Raw genomic sequence first — 19,114 nt, forward strand, 5'->3', positions numbered from 1 at the left:
TACTGTAGTGGAGGCGCCGCTAATGCCAAGCTTGACTGACGCCATATTACTCGGGACAAAAGCGAGAGGTGGAAGGATTTGTTGTTCCCTATACCCTGCAAATCGAAGACAAGTGGGGAGTAAAAGACTGCGAACTCAGTTTTATTCGCGTTTACGTGCAATTAGGCAGGCCTCAGAGGATATGTCAGGAGGGCTCCCAGGGTCCACCCTCTTCATTTGCCGGTGAACCTTACCGCACGGTCCTCGCGTCAAAAAATATGGCTGACGGAAGAAGGAGCCGAAGCGCAGCGTTGTCGTCGCGCGCGCGACACACGTGTGCACAGAACAGCACGGCTGCAAAAAACTACCAAAATCAGATAAAGTGTGACGTTCTAATGCAGAGCACAGAGAATGCTCATTAGCCAAGACTCAAGCTGCACGTGCGGTTCGTTCTGCGCAAGAAGACACAAATCATTCGAACACCATTAGAACTGGCGAGAACAACACAACAGGAAAATAGGGACCATCGTTCTCGCGGACCTGCTAGGTTCTACGCAAAGAATTTCTTTAAACGAACCGTGAAGCACTTCTATGGACACACAACCGCATTACACTGCAGCAGTGCCAAGGACTGCGCCACTTCAAGACACGGAGTAAAAATCTATAAGATGGTACAGATGGTTCACCAGCGAAGTTGAAACGTGCGGCCCCGGCGCTTATCAATGGGTAAATCCTGACGGTTCATTAATGTCTCTCTCAATTATTGGTTACGTCTTTGTGTTTCTTAATGAGGTTACACACACGTTCGGCTGCGACGGAGACAATGACGTCAGTGACGGTATGCCCGCAGTACGCCGTCGCCGCTTGCGTTCGATGTCTCGAGATGGCTCGGTGGTGTGGTTAACAGCATCCGCCTGGAATTACCGCTTGCGATTCTACAAAATCAAATTGCTACAAAATTAAACCTGTCCATCACGTAAGGCGATGCATGGCTCATGTGGTCTATCACCAGCCTACTCCTTCGGTCGAACCCACTGGGCCATCCCGGCAGTGCTGCTCTGATGCTGCTAGGACGACCCTCTACCTTTCTCCCTCCTATCCTCTCTCTCCTTCACTCCCATATCGCCCACGTTGCTGGCGCTGAGCCGTGCTCCCGCATGGGTTGCAGAAGATAGTGCCAGCCTTTCCTCCTTTCCCCACGAGAACCACTTTTCTCTCTCTCTCTCCCCTTAAGCCATGACTCATACCCCCGTAAACAAGGCCTCCCAGTTAACACGACAGAAGTAAAATTCTACACAGGAATCACGAGCGCCAACGAGCCAGCCGTAGAAGAAGAGGACGACGCTCGAGTTTTTTCTAGACACGGACACGACAAGTAGAAACTAGCCTTTAACAGCTTTGCTGCAATATATGTGCAATAAAATTTCTTTTATGGGGTGTACTGACACAAGCATCAGCAGAATTACGCGCTTACGCGTAATTTGCGGCCGAGTACGAAGAACAGCGGGAAATATTTATGTACGTATTTTCGGGCTTTGATAAACGACGGGGTCTACACCTTGTGACTCGATAAGTGGTGATGGGTGTCGCGGCACACACCATTGCTACTCGCGAGAACAACACAACAAGTAAATAGCGACCCTCGTTCTCGTCGGCCTCCAATGTTCTACGCCATTTACATGTGCTGCTATGTACATTTCTTTAAGCGACCCGTGAACCACTTCTATGAATTAAAAACCTGATTTGATTGCACCAGTGCGAGAAAAAGTGTCACTTCACGACCTCAAGCTAACAAGATTTGCATGAAAATTTTTGTTATGGTGCGTACTGAGCTAAGCGTCAGTAGGCTTACGCATTTACACTTCGTCGGCGGCCGAGCGCGTTAAAGTGTGGGCAATTGTTTCGGTAGGTATTCTAGGGCTTTTGTAAACGGCGGGGTCTACACCACGTGACTCGATCATTCATGATTGGTGGCACGGTACACACCATCAAATGTTTCGTTCGTAGAGCGCACCATAAGCGACGCGGCCTCCATCACCGAGTGCAGCGATTCTACGAAGCACAAGTCCGGCTCTGGACCCTGCCTACTGGCGGCGGGGCTACGGGCTTCATTGTATTAAAGGAAAAAGAAAAGACACACATGCTAGAACGGTATGCACTCACTTAAGTGCAAACAATAACATGGAAAAATACAATACAAGATGCGCCTTGTTGTCCCCGTTGAAATGGGGCTGCGACAAACAGTGACCTATTCGCTCCTTGAGTTATTGAGCTTTTACTACATATATTGTTGATTTTACCTACATAACCTTGTTCTTTTCTGCCATCATAAAAATGACTTATATCTATATCACACAGTTTATTTATTTTTTTAATTTCATATACCCTCATGTCCCTGCGGGCATTATTGAGGGGAATGTAACAAGACATACAAAAACACAGATAACAAGAAATGTAAATACATTCATGGGTCACAGCATTACATATCATTGCATTGCAGCATAGCATTGCATACATAGCTGCATACATAGTTTGATATGATTGTAGCCATATCCCGGTTCAATCGATTTCTTCCCGGCTTTTTTTCTTACCAGCATTTTAAACCTTCCTTGCTTATCTCAACAGCTCACCAGTTAATTCTTCCATCCGCTTTGCCGGTCCCTTTGCTCTCGTTAGCTTCTGCCATCTGTTGCCTGTCGCACAGCCTCTGTTCGCTCCAGATAGCAGGTCACGAGACAGACGCCTCCATTTACAAAGCGACGCAAAACTGCCACATGTAGCTGCTGCTGACAGGGGAGACTCACGGGATATAATCGCCAAGCGCAACACTAGGTCATGCTGCGGAAACCTTCATAGCTTGAGTACTTCGCATGGTAATCTTTCATTTTGATGATGATGCGTATAAACCGTTTTCTGGTGGTTTACAATGTGTTTAAATTGCTTACGGCTTCTTTATGTATAGTGTGCTGAAACAGGCTCTTTCTCGTAAATAACAGTGCCTCACATCGTAGTTACTGCAATTCTTGCTACAAATGGGCTTGAACTACGACCCTCCCATGCACTATTGCCGTTAATTAAAGCGCCTGTTAAGCCTGATTACAAAAAAAGTGCAGCATGTTAATCGTTCTCTAGTCTGTTTCCTCAGCATGCAGCAGTCCCAAATGTGGGTATCGGAGCCTGAATAACGCCAATGTTACAAGTGCTCGTGAGCTTAGTGAGCACAAGAGATCAACGCATCGTAGTAGACTCGGAAATGTTCGCGTTTGAATGTGCGTTCGTCGCACGACTCCATCCACTGCCGGTACTTCTGCAAAAATCCGGCGCACTTGACAGAAGAAAAAGAAGGCCTCGTTTTACAAAGTCTCGAGACCGCGTGACCGCGAGTCTGTGTCGATTATTTTCCTTATTTGTTTTTGGGTTTGCTCGGCGTCACAACACACCATAAGAATTAGCATTCCTAGCCTACAGTATATGCGAGGCGGTCTCTACTGAAGGGTGCGGCGATTTTACAAAGCACACGTGTCGCTATGGTACCTGGCCTAGCAGCGGTACCGGTGCGACCGTCAGAGAAATAAAGAAAAGATTATCACACATTCATAATTTCGCCACTACCATCCGACTCCAACACATTAAGTTCTGCCGCAACGTTGTGATCGGCAGCGCAGCGCCATGGCTGCAGTAAGCTGCCGCGAAGGACACTCGTAAGCCATTGGCGTTGACGTTTCTATGTCGCACTGAAGGTAGGAGCTGCACATTGCTGTGCTTGCACTGCCTCGCAACGCCGACGCACCTCAAGCTCTCAGCGAAGCAATAGGCGCACCAATGCAAATAGTGCAAATAGTCGGTGCAAATAGTAGGTGGGCACACTTATGCGCGTAGCCTCCGAGATCGCGTGACGGACGCCCGATTTCAGAGATGTCCTTCGGCCCTAATTTCAAGCGATCGCCATCGGGCTGTTGCGACGTCGACGCAGGTCTCACTGCTCGGCGGGCACCAAATAGCTGTCGGTCACTCGCCATTCCTAATGCAAAGCGTCTAGTTTTCCGGTGTCCTTACAGTAAGAAGCTGCACAATATCTGCGAGAAGGACTATGATATCTGGGTGGCTGTATTTGAGTGGTTCTGTCTGGGTGCCACGTTTTCTTCAAAATGCCATGGTCGTCACCGCAAAGCTACGTTCCTCGCCCTCAATCCATTGTCGTTGCGGTGGTCGTCTTGCGTTTGTCGTCACACACACGCTGCGGTTGCAAGCGCAATTGCTCGCCTTACTGGGACAGGTGACGGCTTCTCTGGTGACACTTCGTGGACATCCGTACAAGGCTAGTCCTTCGCCCAAACTTTTCCTCTGTTTTCCTTCCGTAGCGCAGGGTAGTCGTGCAATACTGCAAGCTGCGTGAGCTAGTATCAATGAATACCGTGGGTGGCGCAAAAGACACTCGCACGAGAAGGAAGGGCTGGACGAACACAAGCAAAACACGAATGCAACGATTGCACTCGCGTCGTCCATTCCCTCGTGCAGGTGCGTGTTTGGTGCATCCTCCACGCTGTGTAAGGTAGACTACCAGGCTCAGGCCTGGTAAACCTGCTTTTCAATGAGCCTTTTTTATGTGCCACTCTCTCGCTCTCTCTCTATGCGAGGCTATATGGACAGCTACAGGTGAAATTATTCCCAAACCCGTGATTTCGACAGTGTGTAGGGTCTGCGGGATTCTTGTTTTCAGTCTTGTCGGTATGGTGCCGCTTATATCTAGCCCTAACATTTAACCGAAAAGGCATGGGGACGGGGCACATTCAGAAGCCCCGAAAAAGAAATAGAGTAAGCAGTGAATGACGGCACTGAAGAAAGTTTGTCGCTGCGCGTTGCTGGAATACATACATACATACATACATACATACATACATACATACATACATACATACATACATACATACATACATACATACATACATACATACATACATTGCGGTGGCAAATGCAGGGCGAGATCATCATTAGTCATCATCATATATTAGGCCTTTAAATGCCTCTTTAGGGCCATTACATAAAGGAGACGGGGCATCGGTAACAACAGAAGAAAGCATGATCGGCGTGAAGCCAAGTGGGAATTTGCGTCGAAGTGATGTCACATAAACCTTTGTACACAGAACGCTCGAAAAGTAACATACTCATTACCTAAACGCGTAACAAGTAAGAATAATTATAAACATACATAAACGTCACATATACATATTTAGGAGGACGCAGATGAGTGGGTGGAGTATGAACGAGTATTATATTGAGTAAGTGAGTGAGTGAAAACGTTTATTGCGTCTTTTAAGAGTTTCGCGGTTGCGAGGTCTCCGTCATCTTCAGCTCCTTGGTGCTGGCGACTTGAGACTTCTCTTCAGCAAGGGTGGGCCCCTATTCCAAGGCTCCACTGAGTTGTGCTGCATCGCTCGCGTGCTGCACTAGGGCCCTTTGGGCAGTGAGCTCGCTGCTAGATAGCTGACTCTCCCATTGCTCCGCACTCGGGCGTTCGTGTTTGTGGAATGCCTTGTTGCGTTCGCACTCCCAGGTGATGTGGTAGAGTGTAGGTGTGGCACCGCACCAAGGGCAGGTGGCCCTGTATTGTGTCGGAAACATCTTATTGAGCACGTGTAAGTTAGGGAAGGAGTTTGCTTGTAGTCTGCGCCAGCTGGTCGCTTCCTCCTTTGTGAGGGCTTTGTGTGGTGGCGGATATCTAATTCTAGTTCTATATAAGTTCAGTGTATCTGCGTATCCCCCCTCGCAAGCTTGTAGGTGGGTCTCTGTCCTGCTCGGAACGCTTCGCCTCGAGCTAGGCTGTCTGCCCTTTCGTTCCCCCCTATGTCTACGTGACCCGGGATCCATGTTAGTTTGTGCTTGGGCTTTACCTTCTCGGCGGAGGTGGCTCCACTGAGTTCTTCCGTGTGGATATACGGCGGCGTCCGTGCATACTGTATTGTCTAGCTGGGCTAGCTTTCTCTCAACGTATTCGGTCCTAGCTTAAACGGTTTGCCATCAGTAGTTTGAATTGTAGCGGGTCGCGCTCTGCAATAATAAATTCGGGTAAGTTGTTACATTCCGCAATGGTTACAGGGAGAAATGATTTGTTGAATTCGGTGGTTCTATAAAAAATGTTGGAGTCTCGCAACGTTTATAGGTGTCGTGAATAGTAGGTGGGAGTTAATAATGAGGAGGCATGGAAATTAGGAAAGCAGTAATACAATTTATGAATAAGCAGAGTGGCGATAGTTTGCATCTGATGTCTAGAGATTGCGCTTCGAGCGACTCCCTAATATTGTTGATGTATGAATGGTAGTTAAAGTTAGACGTTGTGAAGCGAGCAGCACGATTTTGCATGAATTGCAGTAGCTTATCAGGTGGCTTGGATACGGGCTGCAAATAGACGACGCGAACTCAAGTTTAGTGCGAACGAAGGCTATATATGCTATTTCGGGGGCACAGCAAAAACAGACATCTAATATAACCAACTTTGTTTGAAGCATTAGTCACAAGTTGAATAATGTGTTCGGGCCATGTTAAAGGGTCCCTCACCTGGCCTAACAGCAACTTTCGGTTATGCGCTGGAAGTTGTTACGTGCCCTGTTGGAGCGTTCTGACGCAAGAATTTTCGTCCATAAATAGCCGCGATAGAAATATTTTAGTGCCTCGAACCTATCATTTCAGGCGGCGAGAACTAATGCCGTGAGAGGCACTCTCTCAACTTGCTCCGTCTAGCCTCCGCATGCAAAATTACTTATCTGTGTTCTCCCATACCCGAGCTCGAGGATCGCGTGGCGCATACGTAACGGGCCCCGGCTTAATTTTTTTCCCTCGATTTATTTTTCTGCGCGGATCACTTCTGCTCACGGCATCGCGCGCGAGCTGTTGCTGTGTTTCGTTTCTCTCGTTTTGCGAAGCAGGCGATTTTGTGCCCTGTGCACGGGAACACCTGACTAGCAGTATAAGTCATTGCTACGCGAATACTGAGGCAGACGCAAGTGGTTCGTAGAGCATGATTACATCCTGCAACAGCGTGGAAAGTGACATACTTTCGTTGTCTGCGCGCGCGACAGCACGATGTGGGAAGAAGCAGACACAGGCGGTAGTATATCGATCTTGCTGCGGTGCGAAGTAAAACAAGAGCCCGCAGACATTTGATTTATGCACTTTATTATTTCTCTACAGTTTAATTGATCTATTGAAGCAACAGATTACATAAATAACGGATGTTGCCTTGAATAATTCTCGATGTTACGCGTCACTACGAGCAACGTCACAGCAGTGCGACGTACGTTGCCTCCCTTGTGCGATATACGTCGGCTCTCCGGCTGGGAGTGCGGCGCCCGGGAGGAGAAGGGCAAACGGTGCTTAGTTTGAAATTCAAACTCTTTCAGCGATATGTAGGGAAGTAACACTTAGCAGACACGATCGTTATAGCGCATTGTATGCACGGCGCTTGCCAGTTGAAAGTGGCCAGACCTGGTGAGGGGCCCTTTACGTTGCTGCTGATTAGGATGCCAAGGTGCTTGAATTTGTCTACATGTATTAGATTCGCTGAGTTTAATGAGCAGCCGTATTCCTAGTTTGACTGCTTTCGAGATGCGGGCGCAACTTTTATTTAGAAGCCGTAGGTTGCATCATCCAGCGCGAGCACCAGTTTTCATCAAACAAGGCGCTCAAGAACCTCGACGATCGCTCGATTGAGATCCTCGTAAATTACTTTAACAAATGCTGGAGAGCGGGCGTGCTGCCAAAGCTGTGGAAAACAGCCAAGACCATCCTGATCCCCAAGCCAGGGAAGCCGCCGGACACACCTCCGGCCCATCTCGCTCACGTTCTGCGTGGGCAAGGTGCTGGAGCACGTCCTGCTCAACAGGTGGCAAGACTACCTGGAACGAGAAGGGCTGCACCCGACCATGGTGATCGGCTTCAGACAGCACCTAAGCACGCAGGACGTGATGCTGCAGATCAAATACCAAATCATCGACAAAGGCGGCAGCGCCCGCGACAACAAAGCAATCCTAGGGCTCGACCTGCAGAGCGCCTTCGATAAGGTGAAACACTCGGTAATTCTGTCTCAAGTCTCCAAGCTCAACATAGGCGAAAGATCCTATTACTACATCAAGGACTTCCTCACGGACAGGACCACCGAGCTAAGAGCAGGCGACCTACACACGCAAGAGAAGAAGCTCGGGACACCAGCACACCGCAGGGATCGGTCATTTCGCCGATGCTGTTCAACCTGGTAATGATCGGAGTGGCCGAGAAGCTCGGGCACATCGAAGACGTCAGGCACACCATCTACGCGGACGATATCACGCTGTGGGTGACCGGGGGCAGCGACGCCCACATCGAGGGCGCGCTGCAAGCCGCCGTCGACGCAATAGAAGACCAGCTGGAAGGCACCGGAATGAGATGTTCGCCGAGCAAACCGGATCTTCCCATACTCCCACCTACCAAAAACAGCAGAGGCAAGACCAGACAACGCGAATACGAAAAAATCAGAATCATAACCGAATCCGGCAACGTGATCCCCGAGGTCGGCAAAATTAGGATCTTAGGCATGGTCATCGAAAAGCACGGAAGAAACGGCGAAACCATCACCCTTCTCACGGCAAAACAGCCAACGCGATTCGGCTCCTCAAACGAGTCACTTGCCGGAAGGCTGGCATAAGAGAGGAGAGCCTAATTAGGCTCGTCCAGTCTTTCGCCATCAGCCACGTCGCGTACGTTGCAGCCTACCACAGATGGCTGGAACACGAACGTAACAAAATCAACGCGATCATCAGAAGGACGTACCAGACGGCGCTGGGCCTGTTCGAGTCCATGAGCACGACCCGCTTTTTACAACTCGGGATACACAACACGCTCGAAGAAATAGCTCAGGCGCAACAGACCTGTCAACAGGAGCGGCTGTCCATGACCAAAGCAGGGAGGAAGATACTGGACGACCTGGGAATAGGACGCTCGAACGAGGTGGAGATGAAGCTCTCTGTCCCCGAAGAGGTCCGACGCCAGACCAGAATCGACCCCATACCGAAGAACATGAATCTCAAGTTGAACAAGGGAAGAAGAGCGGCGAGGGCCAAGGATCTCATCGACCAGCACGCCAACGACGAGCACGCGCGGTACGTGGACGCGGCCGAATACCAACGGAACGCTTTCGCAGCGCTCGTCATAGAGGAGTCAACCGGCGCCACAAGGATGACAGCGAGTGTGAGAAGCGCCGGAGTGGAACAAGCGGAGGAGGTAGCCATCGCCCTGGCCATCGCCGACGCAGACTGCCACACGGGTCTGAGTGACTCGAGACAGGCGGTGCGAAACATCGCCAAAGACCAAGTCTGCAGGGAGGCCGAGCGCGTACTGCGAGCGGCCAAACTACAAGACAGAAAAGTAAGAATTCAGTGGTACCTGGCGTACGCGGGCGACGCGTCAGAACGCATTGTGAACAACAATGAGACGGCACACGCAGTGGCGCGAGCGCTAACCAACCGGGCCCCGGCGACAGACCGTCCGACGTGGTTCCGAACCAAGGACCTCATGACGGACTACAACGAAATCACGAAGGCCTACTGCCTGGCTCACAAGACTCCCCCCCCCCCCCCCCCCCCTCCTCCCCGCACCCGAGGCTGAGTCGAGCGGAGGCGGTACTACTGAGACAGCTCCAGACCGGATCGCTACCGAGCCCGGGACTGATGCATCGCATGCACCCCGAGACAGATCCGACCGATAAGTGCAGAGTCTATCGGAAGGAGACGGCAGATTACACGCACATCTTGTGGGACTGCGTTAAACATCCAGAAGAAGCAAAATCAAGAACGATCCCACCGCGGCTTGAAGCAGCTGCGAAGAGATACGACAAAGACGAACAGCTCTGGGCCCTCCAGCAGGTCCTCGGGGCGCTCGAAAGGCAGGGACCCAGCGAGCCGGTAACGGCGAGCGGAGACCCGCGCCGACTAACGGCGACTTCGTAGATGACGTAGGCCCTCGTTGGGGTGCGCGAGCGCCCAACTGCAGGCACAAATAAAGTTGGCTCCAATCAAAGCCAATATCAAACAGAGGTCGTTTTGCTGGAGTCCTTGGTATTTAGTGGTTGTCCGGTGGTACAGGACACAGTAGTCAGCGAATAGTCGAATAGGTGATGAAATTCCGATGGCAAATCATTTACATCAATTAGAAAGAGTAGAGGGCCAAGCACTGACCCCTGAGGGACGTTACATTTCACGCGTGCCATAACAGAGTGGTGAGCGCTAATCACCACTCTGCTATGCATTTTTATCCGATGGCTTACAGCCATCGGATAAAAATGAATTAATCCATGACAGTGATAAGGCATGAAGATTGAGACAACGTATTTTATTTAATAGGCGTTTGTGTGCAACGGGATCAAAGACTTCAGACAAATGTCTGTATATGACGTTAGTTTTAAACAAGGAGTGTATGTTTAATTGAAGGCCAGTGACGAATTCGAAAATTTGAGTCTCGCAAGAAAGATATGGTCGGAAGCTGTCGTTAGTCTTAACGAAGAAACGATTACTTTCAGGGTGATCGGTAACATGCGAGATAATGATATCATCTTCTGCATTCTGCCTAATTACATATTTAATTTTAATTAGTTATTAAGCTTCTCAAATAGGTGAGAAGGGTCAATGAGAAAATTGTAGAGCAAGATGAAAGTCTCCCAATACAGCTTTCTGTTGCTCATTGTGTGCTATATAACTGTGTTTATAAAAACGAAGCTCGCGAATACGCGTGAAGTGCCTTGAGCGGCCTGTCACGTGGCAATATTGTGTCGCAAGGTATGAATGCAAGTTAAATGGGTTCTTTTAGGAAAAAGAGCTGGCTAAGAAAATTATCATTTTTATGCTGCCTGTGGAGACAAGGTGTCTAGGAACATGACTATGGCCCTCAAGAAAGATTCCAAGGCCACAGCAGTTGACTGCAGAAGCCAAGGCCACAAGCAGTATTTCCTCCACATGATGCCATTCTTTCAGGGGGATGAAATCTGTCTTCCCATATAAATCTGGGGTCACTTTTAATTCAGACCAGATATCCATGACCATATATCTCATGAGGGCTGCGACGTGAAATATACATGTTGTATTTATTAATCTTTTTGTTTACTGTAAGGCCCTAGAATGCTTAAACAGCAGTGAAAAAACTGAGACCACAGCGCTCAATACCTTACATTGCTGCAGAAATCAGTTTATCTTCCGAGCGCGGCATCCCACACTAACATTTTTTGACAGCAAATGTGAGACAGAACGCACATAACACTTAGGGTTGTGCTATCCGCTTTGATTTTTTGGGAATGAATATCATAGAGTATATGTTATGGCTCTACGTATCATTACATTTGAACAACAAAAGTGGAGTTTCTACATTTCGCATAACTGCATGGAGGTTTTACTGTGTGCAGTTTAAGATAGCAACCTTCCCAAATTATACTAAATGCACTTTCCTCCAACTTTAGGCTATACAGGTGTACTAGTTTACACAAAAGACACTCTTCACCTCGTCATGGCCCAGATGGGAATTCAGGTTCTTCAAAGGCGTTTCAGTGTATGGGACTGCATATAGCGCTTCACTTATTGGCAGAATATTGCCTTCAAATTGTGTTATATGGGATAAATTCTTCATAGAGTTTTAACTTGCCCTAAATGTATTACAGCTGTGTATCGGTAAACTGACAGCAGCTTGCAGCAACTACAGCTTGTGGAAATAAAATTGTAACTGCCATACTATATGGAATTGATAGTGCACAGGCATCGGCAACAGCAATGCTCAGGGTACACAAGTTTTTTCTACTCTGAAGTATGCATCCTCCACCAGAAAATGAAGCATTTTCCTCCTACTACTCTCCTACCAGATTGGAATGTGAAGGGGGATGTAATTTGTAGGGTATACTCTTGCATAAACACCATAAGCATTTCTCCTTGTTTCCACCACAGATCATTGTTGTTACGACTGTACAAGCAGGGCTCCTGTTTACAGCACCCGTAGAGAACAGTGTGGGAATATTTTTTAGTAATATGCTACAAATTTAGCACTCTTTCCCTTCCACTGTGGTGTTTTTTCACACCCTAAGGTTGGCACGTTCGCACAAGTTTGACTGTAGGATGTCATTTTGCATGAAAGAGTGCATTTGTGCTCATACCACTTTATCGGTGACATTCTGCTGCCCAGAATGTCATGAACTTTCATATGCATTGGTCACCATCTCACAAACGGCTGCTTCTTTATAAGTTGGAATAGAGCATTAATGTAAAGCACATTTGATGTTCTAACAAAAAGAATTATGCCCTCTGATCCCCTAATTATTCTCACTCGATGCCCAGTGTTATTACAGCATGGTCGACATCATGAGAGTCAGTGTCGTGTATAGTCATTGTGTGTTCGGTGGGGCTGGGAGGTTACAATAATTTTCGCAAAGTTTCCGGATGAATTGAATCAGAATTGTGGAATGCTGTTTTTTTTTTCACTCATTGTTACCAAACTTTGGTTGTGGCTACAAGCATAATGTAGTTTGCTGGTGCTCCTGCCAGCATATATAATGTTTAGGCATCTATGTTGAAAAAAAGACCAGCTAATGCTTTGCCAGGAGCTAAAATCATTTAGACTTATTAATTTAGAGCTTACACCTGTGGACATTACTGCTGAATGAACGCCCATCAAGGAGAATTGCCCATAACATTTTCTTCCATTATAATAACGCTTAAGCTTTGAACAGCATTTGAACATAGACTTGTTTAAACATGACCCATTTCCTTGTTCATGTAAGACAAAGGTTCTACAGGAAGACAGAAACTTGAGGCCATCAACAGCGGCATGAATATAAACAGCGCTCAAGGCTTCGCCATCTTGCACATGGTTGTCATATTGCCCACGCCACTTTTTTGCAGGCTATTACTGTTTTATGGTCATACCAAGTTTAAGTTTGATGTCCTTATTTTTAATATTTGTTAAATATATTTTTTCTTCATCTGCTTTTAACTAGATGTGTATTCATAATGTGCCTTCATTTACTCTTTCCACTGAACTTAAACAGATTCATCTGGATTCAAAATTTATTTCCGTAATTCTTCGTTGCTTTTCCGAAATGTGCAAACAGCTTATCTTAATTCCTATTTTGACTTCCGGGAATAATTGGTCTACTGGATTAATGATTGCTTACATGTGTACATCGTTTTATGTTTTGGTCCCTCCTACTCTTTGCAAGAGCTGCCAGCAGTACCCCTACCCGCTCAATCACTATCATCACTGTTAAGCACACCCTTCTTGTCATCATTTTAACACTTCGGCTTCTGTTGACCTATTTTGTGCGCCAGCTTCTCCCCCAATGAATGTTCGCGCATGCGCGAACAAGGCGCACGCGCGACAACGTGCGTCCTCCAGCATCCTGGCGAACGGTGGCGGCGTGAGCCCTGCCTTGCGTGCAGAGACGGCTGCGCTGGCGCTGGCCAATCGGCGGGTGAGTTGGAGAGGGAAGAGTCTTGTGTCGAAGCCCGACGCGCGCTGCGTAGGGTTTATTTTCACTCTTGCAGTCGACGACTTCGGACGGTCGCTCCGTTCGCCATGGCCAGGACCAAGCAAACCGCCCGTAAGAGAACCGGTGGAAAGGCTCCGCGTAAGCAACTTGCTACCAAGGCTGCTCGCAAGGGTGCACCTGCCACTGGCGAGGTTAAGAAGCCGCATCGCTATAGGCCTGGGACTGTGGCCCTTCGTGAAATTTGCCGCTACCAGAAGTCGACAGAACTTCTCATCCGGAAGCTGCCGTTCGAGCGCTTGGTGAGGGAAATTGCTCAGGACTTCAAGACCGACCTCCGATTCCAGAGTTCGGCTGTGAGGGCGCTTCAGGAGGCCAGCGAGGCCTACCTGGTCGGTCTCTTCGAGGACACCAACATGTGCGCCATCCACGGCAAGCGAGTTACCATCATGCCGAAGGACATCCAGCTTGCCCGGCGCATCCGTGGCGAGCGTGCCTAAGTTCGGCTGCTGTCTGCGCCGCAGCGTCGGTCAGGCAAGCAACAAAAAATGGTAGGGCCCAGCGAGCTATGCAAAAAAGACAACACTGCCTAGGAAAAATGTTGCTACACTGACGACAAGCACCTCTGTTGAAATGTTGGCTATAGAACATTCCGTCTTGCAACAATGTTGGCCTGCGTACATGTATTTCTAACGCAGAAGTTACTACTTAGTGGTTTTCTGTGATTAACCTTTTTGGCCGCTTTTTTAGGATGGAAATTCACGAGTACTATTCGTTTCTCCTAGCAGCAGCAACTGTATTCTTTGGAGGCGTTTGGTGTCAAGAACAATTTTGACCAGGAAAGAGTGCAAGACTATTCATTGAAGAAAATAAGGTTGCTTCTGTCATCAAAAGGACTTGAGAACTGAAATTTTGCACCTTTTTGTTTATATCCTGTGCAATGCTTTCATATCACAAAGTGCAAAGCTATGTCGGTGTGTTGGCAAGACAATTTTCTCAATGGTGACCTGCTCCTTCGGCTCTGAACTGCCTTCATGACGTTGACATTAAAGAATATGTACCATCATGGACAAAAGTGCCCTGGAAGTGCGAGCATCGACCAAGTTGCATCTCTGCATTTTAGACCGCTCGAAACAGTGGGTCATATATGCACATTCCGAACGCAGATGTTAGCGCCGCTGATCCCACTGATAGAGCACCAATAAAATGCAGTCTACGCTCGGGCGTCCTTGGACATTTCGTCCCCGATAGTACATTCTGCAAAGAATGAATGTGCTCTGTAAGACGAAATACGAGAAGCACCTGTATTTTGCTGGTTATAGTACAGATACAGCCTACATGGTGTTCCATTTTCTGAATACTTCAATAACTTGCACTTTAAGGGTTATAGTACAAATGCAGCATACAGTGTTCGGTTTTCTAGATACGAAAGCTCTCGTATTATATATTACGGTCTCCCTTTTACGGCTGTCCGTTCTACTGAAATGACCATTCTTTATTCACGGAAAAGCGTTCGGTCACACGTTACCAGCAGATTTGCCGTAAAACGAGTGATTTTTTTACAGTGTAGCGAGAACGCGCGCACACGTTGCGTTACGTTGGCGAGAACGACAGCCTCTAGAGATCGACCGATGGCTCGACGCACTGGCACCGCCAACGTAACCGGACGCGGCCAGCGAGCTCCGACGCCCCCGGCGTCTAACGATGCTCGCCGATGCTCCGACAACGTCGGACTACAACCGCGCTCTTCGAGCTGCTCGAGCCCAGGCAATCCGACAGCGATGAGAAGATCCCGAGAAGAGGGAGCGGAAGGCTGAAGCAATCTAGCGCCGTTTCCTGTGGGTTACATAAACGTGACGAAGGTCAGCTGCACGCAGAGCAATGTTCTCTTACAGCCATTTTCCTGCAGAGGAAGGAAGGAAGGAAGGAAGGAAGGAAGGAAGGAAGGAAAACTTTATGTGGTCCTGCAAGTAGTGATAATTAATCACTAAGCGGGCCGCTCCCACGTTGGGACCGGAAGGCCAAGCCTCACGGCCACATCGTGAGCCTGCTGGACAGCCCAGAATTGTTCATCCAGGTCCGGGCTGCGAAGTGCAGCCTCCCACCTGGACGCATCCTTGATCGCCGAGTCTTCAATTCTTTCGCAAGACCAGAGCATGTGTTCGAGCGAGGCTAAAGCACCACAATCTTGGCAACAAGGCTCTGTATACGTCTCTGGATAAAACATGTTCAGTCTCCGTGGGCAAGGATAAGTACCAGTCTGTAGTAAGCGTAATGTAAGTGCCTGAGCCCTGTTTAGTTTAGGATGCGGCAAACTGTAAACCCTGCGATTAAGAAGGTAATACTTCGTGATTTCATTGTATGTGGAAGGGGAGTCTCTATTCTCGGGGAGTACCGCCACGCCGTTGCGCGGGGCAGAGCGGAGGGTAAGATCTCGCGCTGCCTCATGAGCGGACTCATTGAGATTCGGAGGGGCTCCCTCAATCATCCCAAGGTGAGCAGGGAACCAACATAAGTAATGTTGAGAGATCTCACATGTCTGCATAATTTTATAAGCAACCTTAGCCACCGAGCCCTTCTCAAAGGCCCTAACGGCCGACTTTGAATCGCTATATACAAAAGGCCTGCGCCTGTCAACCAAGGCGAGCGCAATAGCCGCTTGCTCCGCGACCTCTGGCCTATCAGTCCGAACGGTAGCAGCGTTAACGAGACAGCCCTCATTGTCCACGACAACTATAGTAAACACCTTTCTCTCCTCGTTAAAAGAAGCATCGACGAAGCCAACCTTCTGATTCTCAGCACGAATGAGTCTCAGTAGGCAAGCTCCCCTGGCCTTTCTTCTACCAACATTTCGCTCCGGATGCATATTCCTGGGAACAGGCTTGACGTGATACCGATTACGGACCTTCACGGGAATACCGACATGAAGCTGCGAAATCTTCTCCTGAGGAACACCTAACTCTCTCAGAATCTGCCGACCCGTGCTAGTCGTAGAGAGACGCACCATCTGCGTCCTCTCCTGAGCCTCAGCTATCTCATCCAACGTATTATGAATTCCCAGCTGGAGAAGTCGGTCGGTGTTGGTGCACATTGGCACTCCCAACACTTTCTTCGTGATCTTCCTAATCTGCGTGTCAAGCTTCTCCTTCTCCGATGGTTTCCATTTGTGCATTGCTGCCACATAAGTAAAGTGACACAATACAAATGCGTGCATAAGTCTAATGAGACTATCCTCCTTGAACCCCGTCTGCCTGTTGGCCACCCTCTTCACTAGGCGTACCGCATTGTCTGTCTTGGCAATGATCTTCTGGATCGTCAGCGTGTTGGCGCCGTTCGACTCAATAATCATCCCCAGAACCCTGATCTTATCAACCCTAGGTATGAGATCGCCATTTCTTGTACGAAGCTGAATGCTCAGCTGGTCCACGGGGATCCATCCCCTTGGCTTGCGTCCCCTTCTAGTGGGACTGTACAGCAACAGCTCCGACTTGGAGGGGGAGCACCTTAACCCCGTCGGGTCCAAATAATTCTCAATTGCATCTACTGCCTCCTGCAGAACACTTTCGAGATAGCCCTCACTACCACCGGGACACCATATGGTCACGTCATCTGCATACATGGTGTGCCTAATCCCCTCAATCTCCAAGAGCTTCTTGGTCAATCCGACCATGGCCAGATTGAACAATGTGGGCGAGATGACGGCCCCTTGAGGAGGGCCCCTGTCTCCAAGATTGAACATCTTTGACTCCAGCTCCGCAACCTTCAAGGTAGCCTTCCTGCCTGACAGGAAGGACCTGACATAGTCATGAAAGCGCGCGCCGAGGCCAAGATCCGAAATGGACTTAAGAATATAAGAGTGCCGAACGTTGTCAAAAGCCTTCTCCAGGTCCAGCCCTAGGATGGCCTTAACGCCCCTTCCATCTCCATCAATGACCTGATGCTTGATGAGCTTCATTGCGTCTTGAGTCGACAGCCCGGCCCTAAAACCAATCATAGTGTGGGGGTAGACCTGGTTCTCCTCAAGGTACCTTGTAAGCCGATTAAGCACCGCATGCTCGGCTACCTTGCCCACACACGAAGTGAGCGAAATAGGCCTTAAGTTATCGATGCTCGGGACTTTGCCAGCCTTGGGAATCAGCACCGTGAGAGCTGTCTTCCACTGCTCCGGAACCACCCCGTCTCTCCACATAGCGTTAACCTCCCCGGTAAGGTACTTGATTGACCTATCGTCCAGATTTTTCAAAAGCTTGTTCGAAATCCCGTCCGCTCCGGGAGCCGACTTGCTCTTAAGGTTATGCAAAACCGTGCGTACCTCTTCCACAGAAAAGTCCTCATCTAGGGAAAAGTTGTCCTCTCCCGTGTAGGCCTGCTCCGTCAGAAAAGCATCCGGGTCCGCAACAGGAAGGTATTTGTTGGCCAGCTTTTCAACCAGCTCTTCCTCCGAGGCAGACCCCACTGCTTCGTGTACAGCTCTAGCAAGGACGTGCCCCTGACTAACCCTCGTATTGGAGTCGTTCAGCAAATGCTTAAGCAAGCCCCACGACCTCCCGTTGCGCACCTGCTCGTCCACCGAGTTGCATACCTCATCCCACTGTTGCCTAGACAAAAGCTTACAGTGCTCCTCAATCAGCTTATTCAGCTCGGAAATCTTTTTACGCAGCCTGCGATTAAGCCTCTGCCCCTTCCACCTATCCAGCATAGACCGCTTGGCTTCAATCAGATGGGCCAGCCTGCTATCAACACTATCCACCTCCAAATCCGCAGTGATCTCCTTCGTAGCCTCCTTTACATCCTCCCTCACCTGGGTGACCCAATCCTCCAGGGACGGCCGGTACAGGCCTTCGAATTCCTTCCCCCTTTCTCCTCTCTCCTCCCGGATCATCCGAAACTTATCCCAGTCTATAAACGTTAACGCCCTAGGGCGCCTACCCTCAACCTGAAAAACAACTTGGTTAATATAATGATCACTGCCTAGGTCTTCGGCAAGATTGTACCAACTAGGCTTGGCTGCGTTCTTTACAAAGCAGAGGTCAGGGGTAGTATCCCTACACGTCGACGTCCCTATACGTGTCGGAAAGGCAGGGTCAGTGACCAGCGTAAGGTCAAACTCCGCAGCGTTCTGCCAAAGGTCTCTCCCTTTTACTGTGTCCCCACACATGATACGGAGCATTAAAATCCCCAGCCACGATCAGCGGATGGTCCCCGGCAAGCTTAGAAGCCTTCTGCAGAAGCAGCTTGAATCTCTGCACCCTGTCCCTCGGGGCACTATACACGTTCAGAATAAACACGCTTTTCTTGTTCACCCGGTTAGGAATCACCTCAATCATGACATATTCCAGGGAACTTAAAGGTATCTTAAGATCATGGGTCACATGCGTCCGTTTGCTATCCAACAGAATGCAGGTCCCCCGAGCTTTGGATCCGCCGAAGACGGTTCGGTAGCCCGTCAGAGAAACTTCTTCCGTCATTGTCTCCTGCAGTAGAATAGCCTGCGGCCTACCCTTACACGCGCGAATATACTGCTGTAGAGGCGCCCGTTTACGAGCATACCCCCTACAGTTCCATTGCCACACACAAAAAGCCTCATTTTGTCGCGCCATGTTGAAGCATTTGCTGCGAGCCATCTTGTTGAACCTGAGACTTCCC

The 19,114-nt window shown here is 49.0% G+C and overlaps 1 protein-coding gene across 1 annotated transcript; it reads left to right on the forward strand.

The window, feature by feature from the left end:
• The first annotated feature begins 13,557 nt into the window (after positions 1 to 13,557).
• On the forward strand, positions 13,558 to 13,968 carry LOC126524576 (histone H3-like). The gene has a single exon (XM_050172880.2). The coding sequence runs from the start codon at positions 13,558 to 13,560 to the stop codon at positions 13,966 to 13,968; it is 411 nt and encodes a 136-aa protein (XP_050028837.1).
• Positions 13,969 to 19,114: the final 5,146 nt, after the last annotated feature.

This window comes from Dermacentor andersoni, chromosome 3 (genome assembly GCF_023375885.2).
Source record: "Dermacentor andersoni chromosome 3, qqDerAnde1_hic_scaffold, whole genome shotgun sequence".
NCBI lineage: Eukaryota > Metazoa > Arthropoda > Arachnida > Ixodida > Ixodidae > Dermacentor > Dermacentor andersoni.

Excerpts from the sequence above, each read along its gene's own strand:
- LOC126524576 (XM_050172880.2), top strand. The coding sequence starts at position 13,558 with ATGGCCAGGACCAAGCAAACCGCCCGTAAGAGAACCGGTGGAAAGGCT.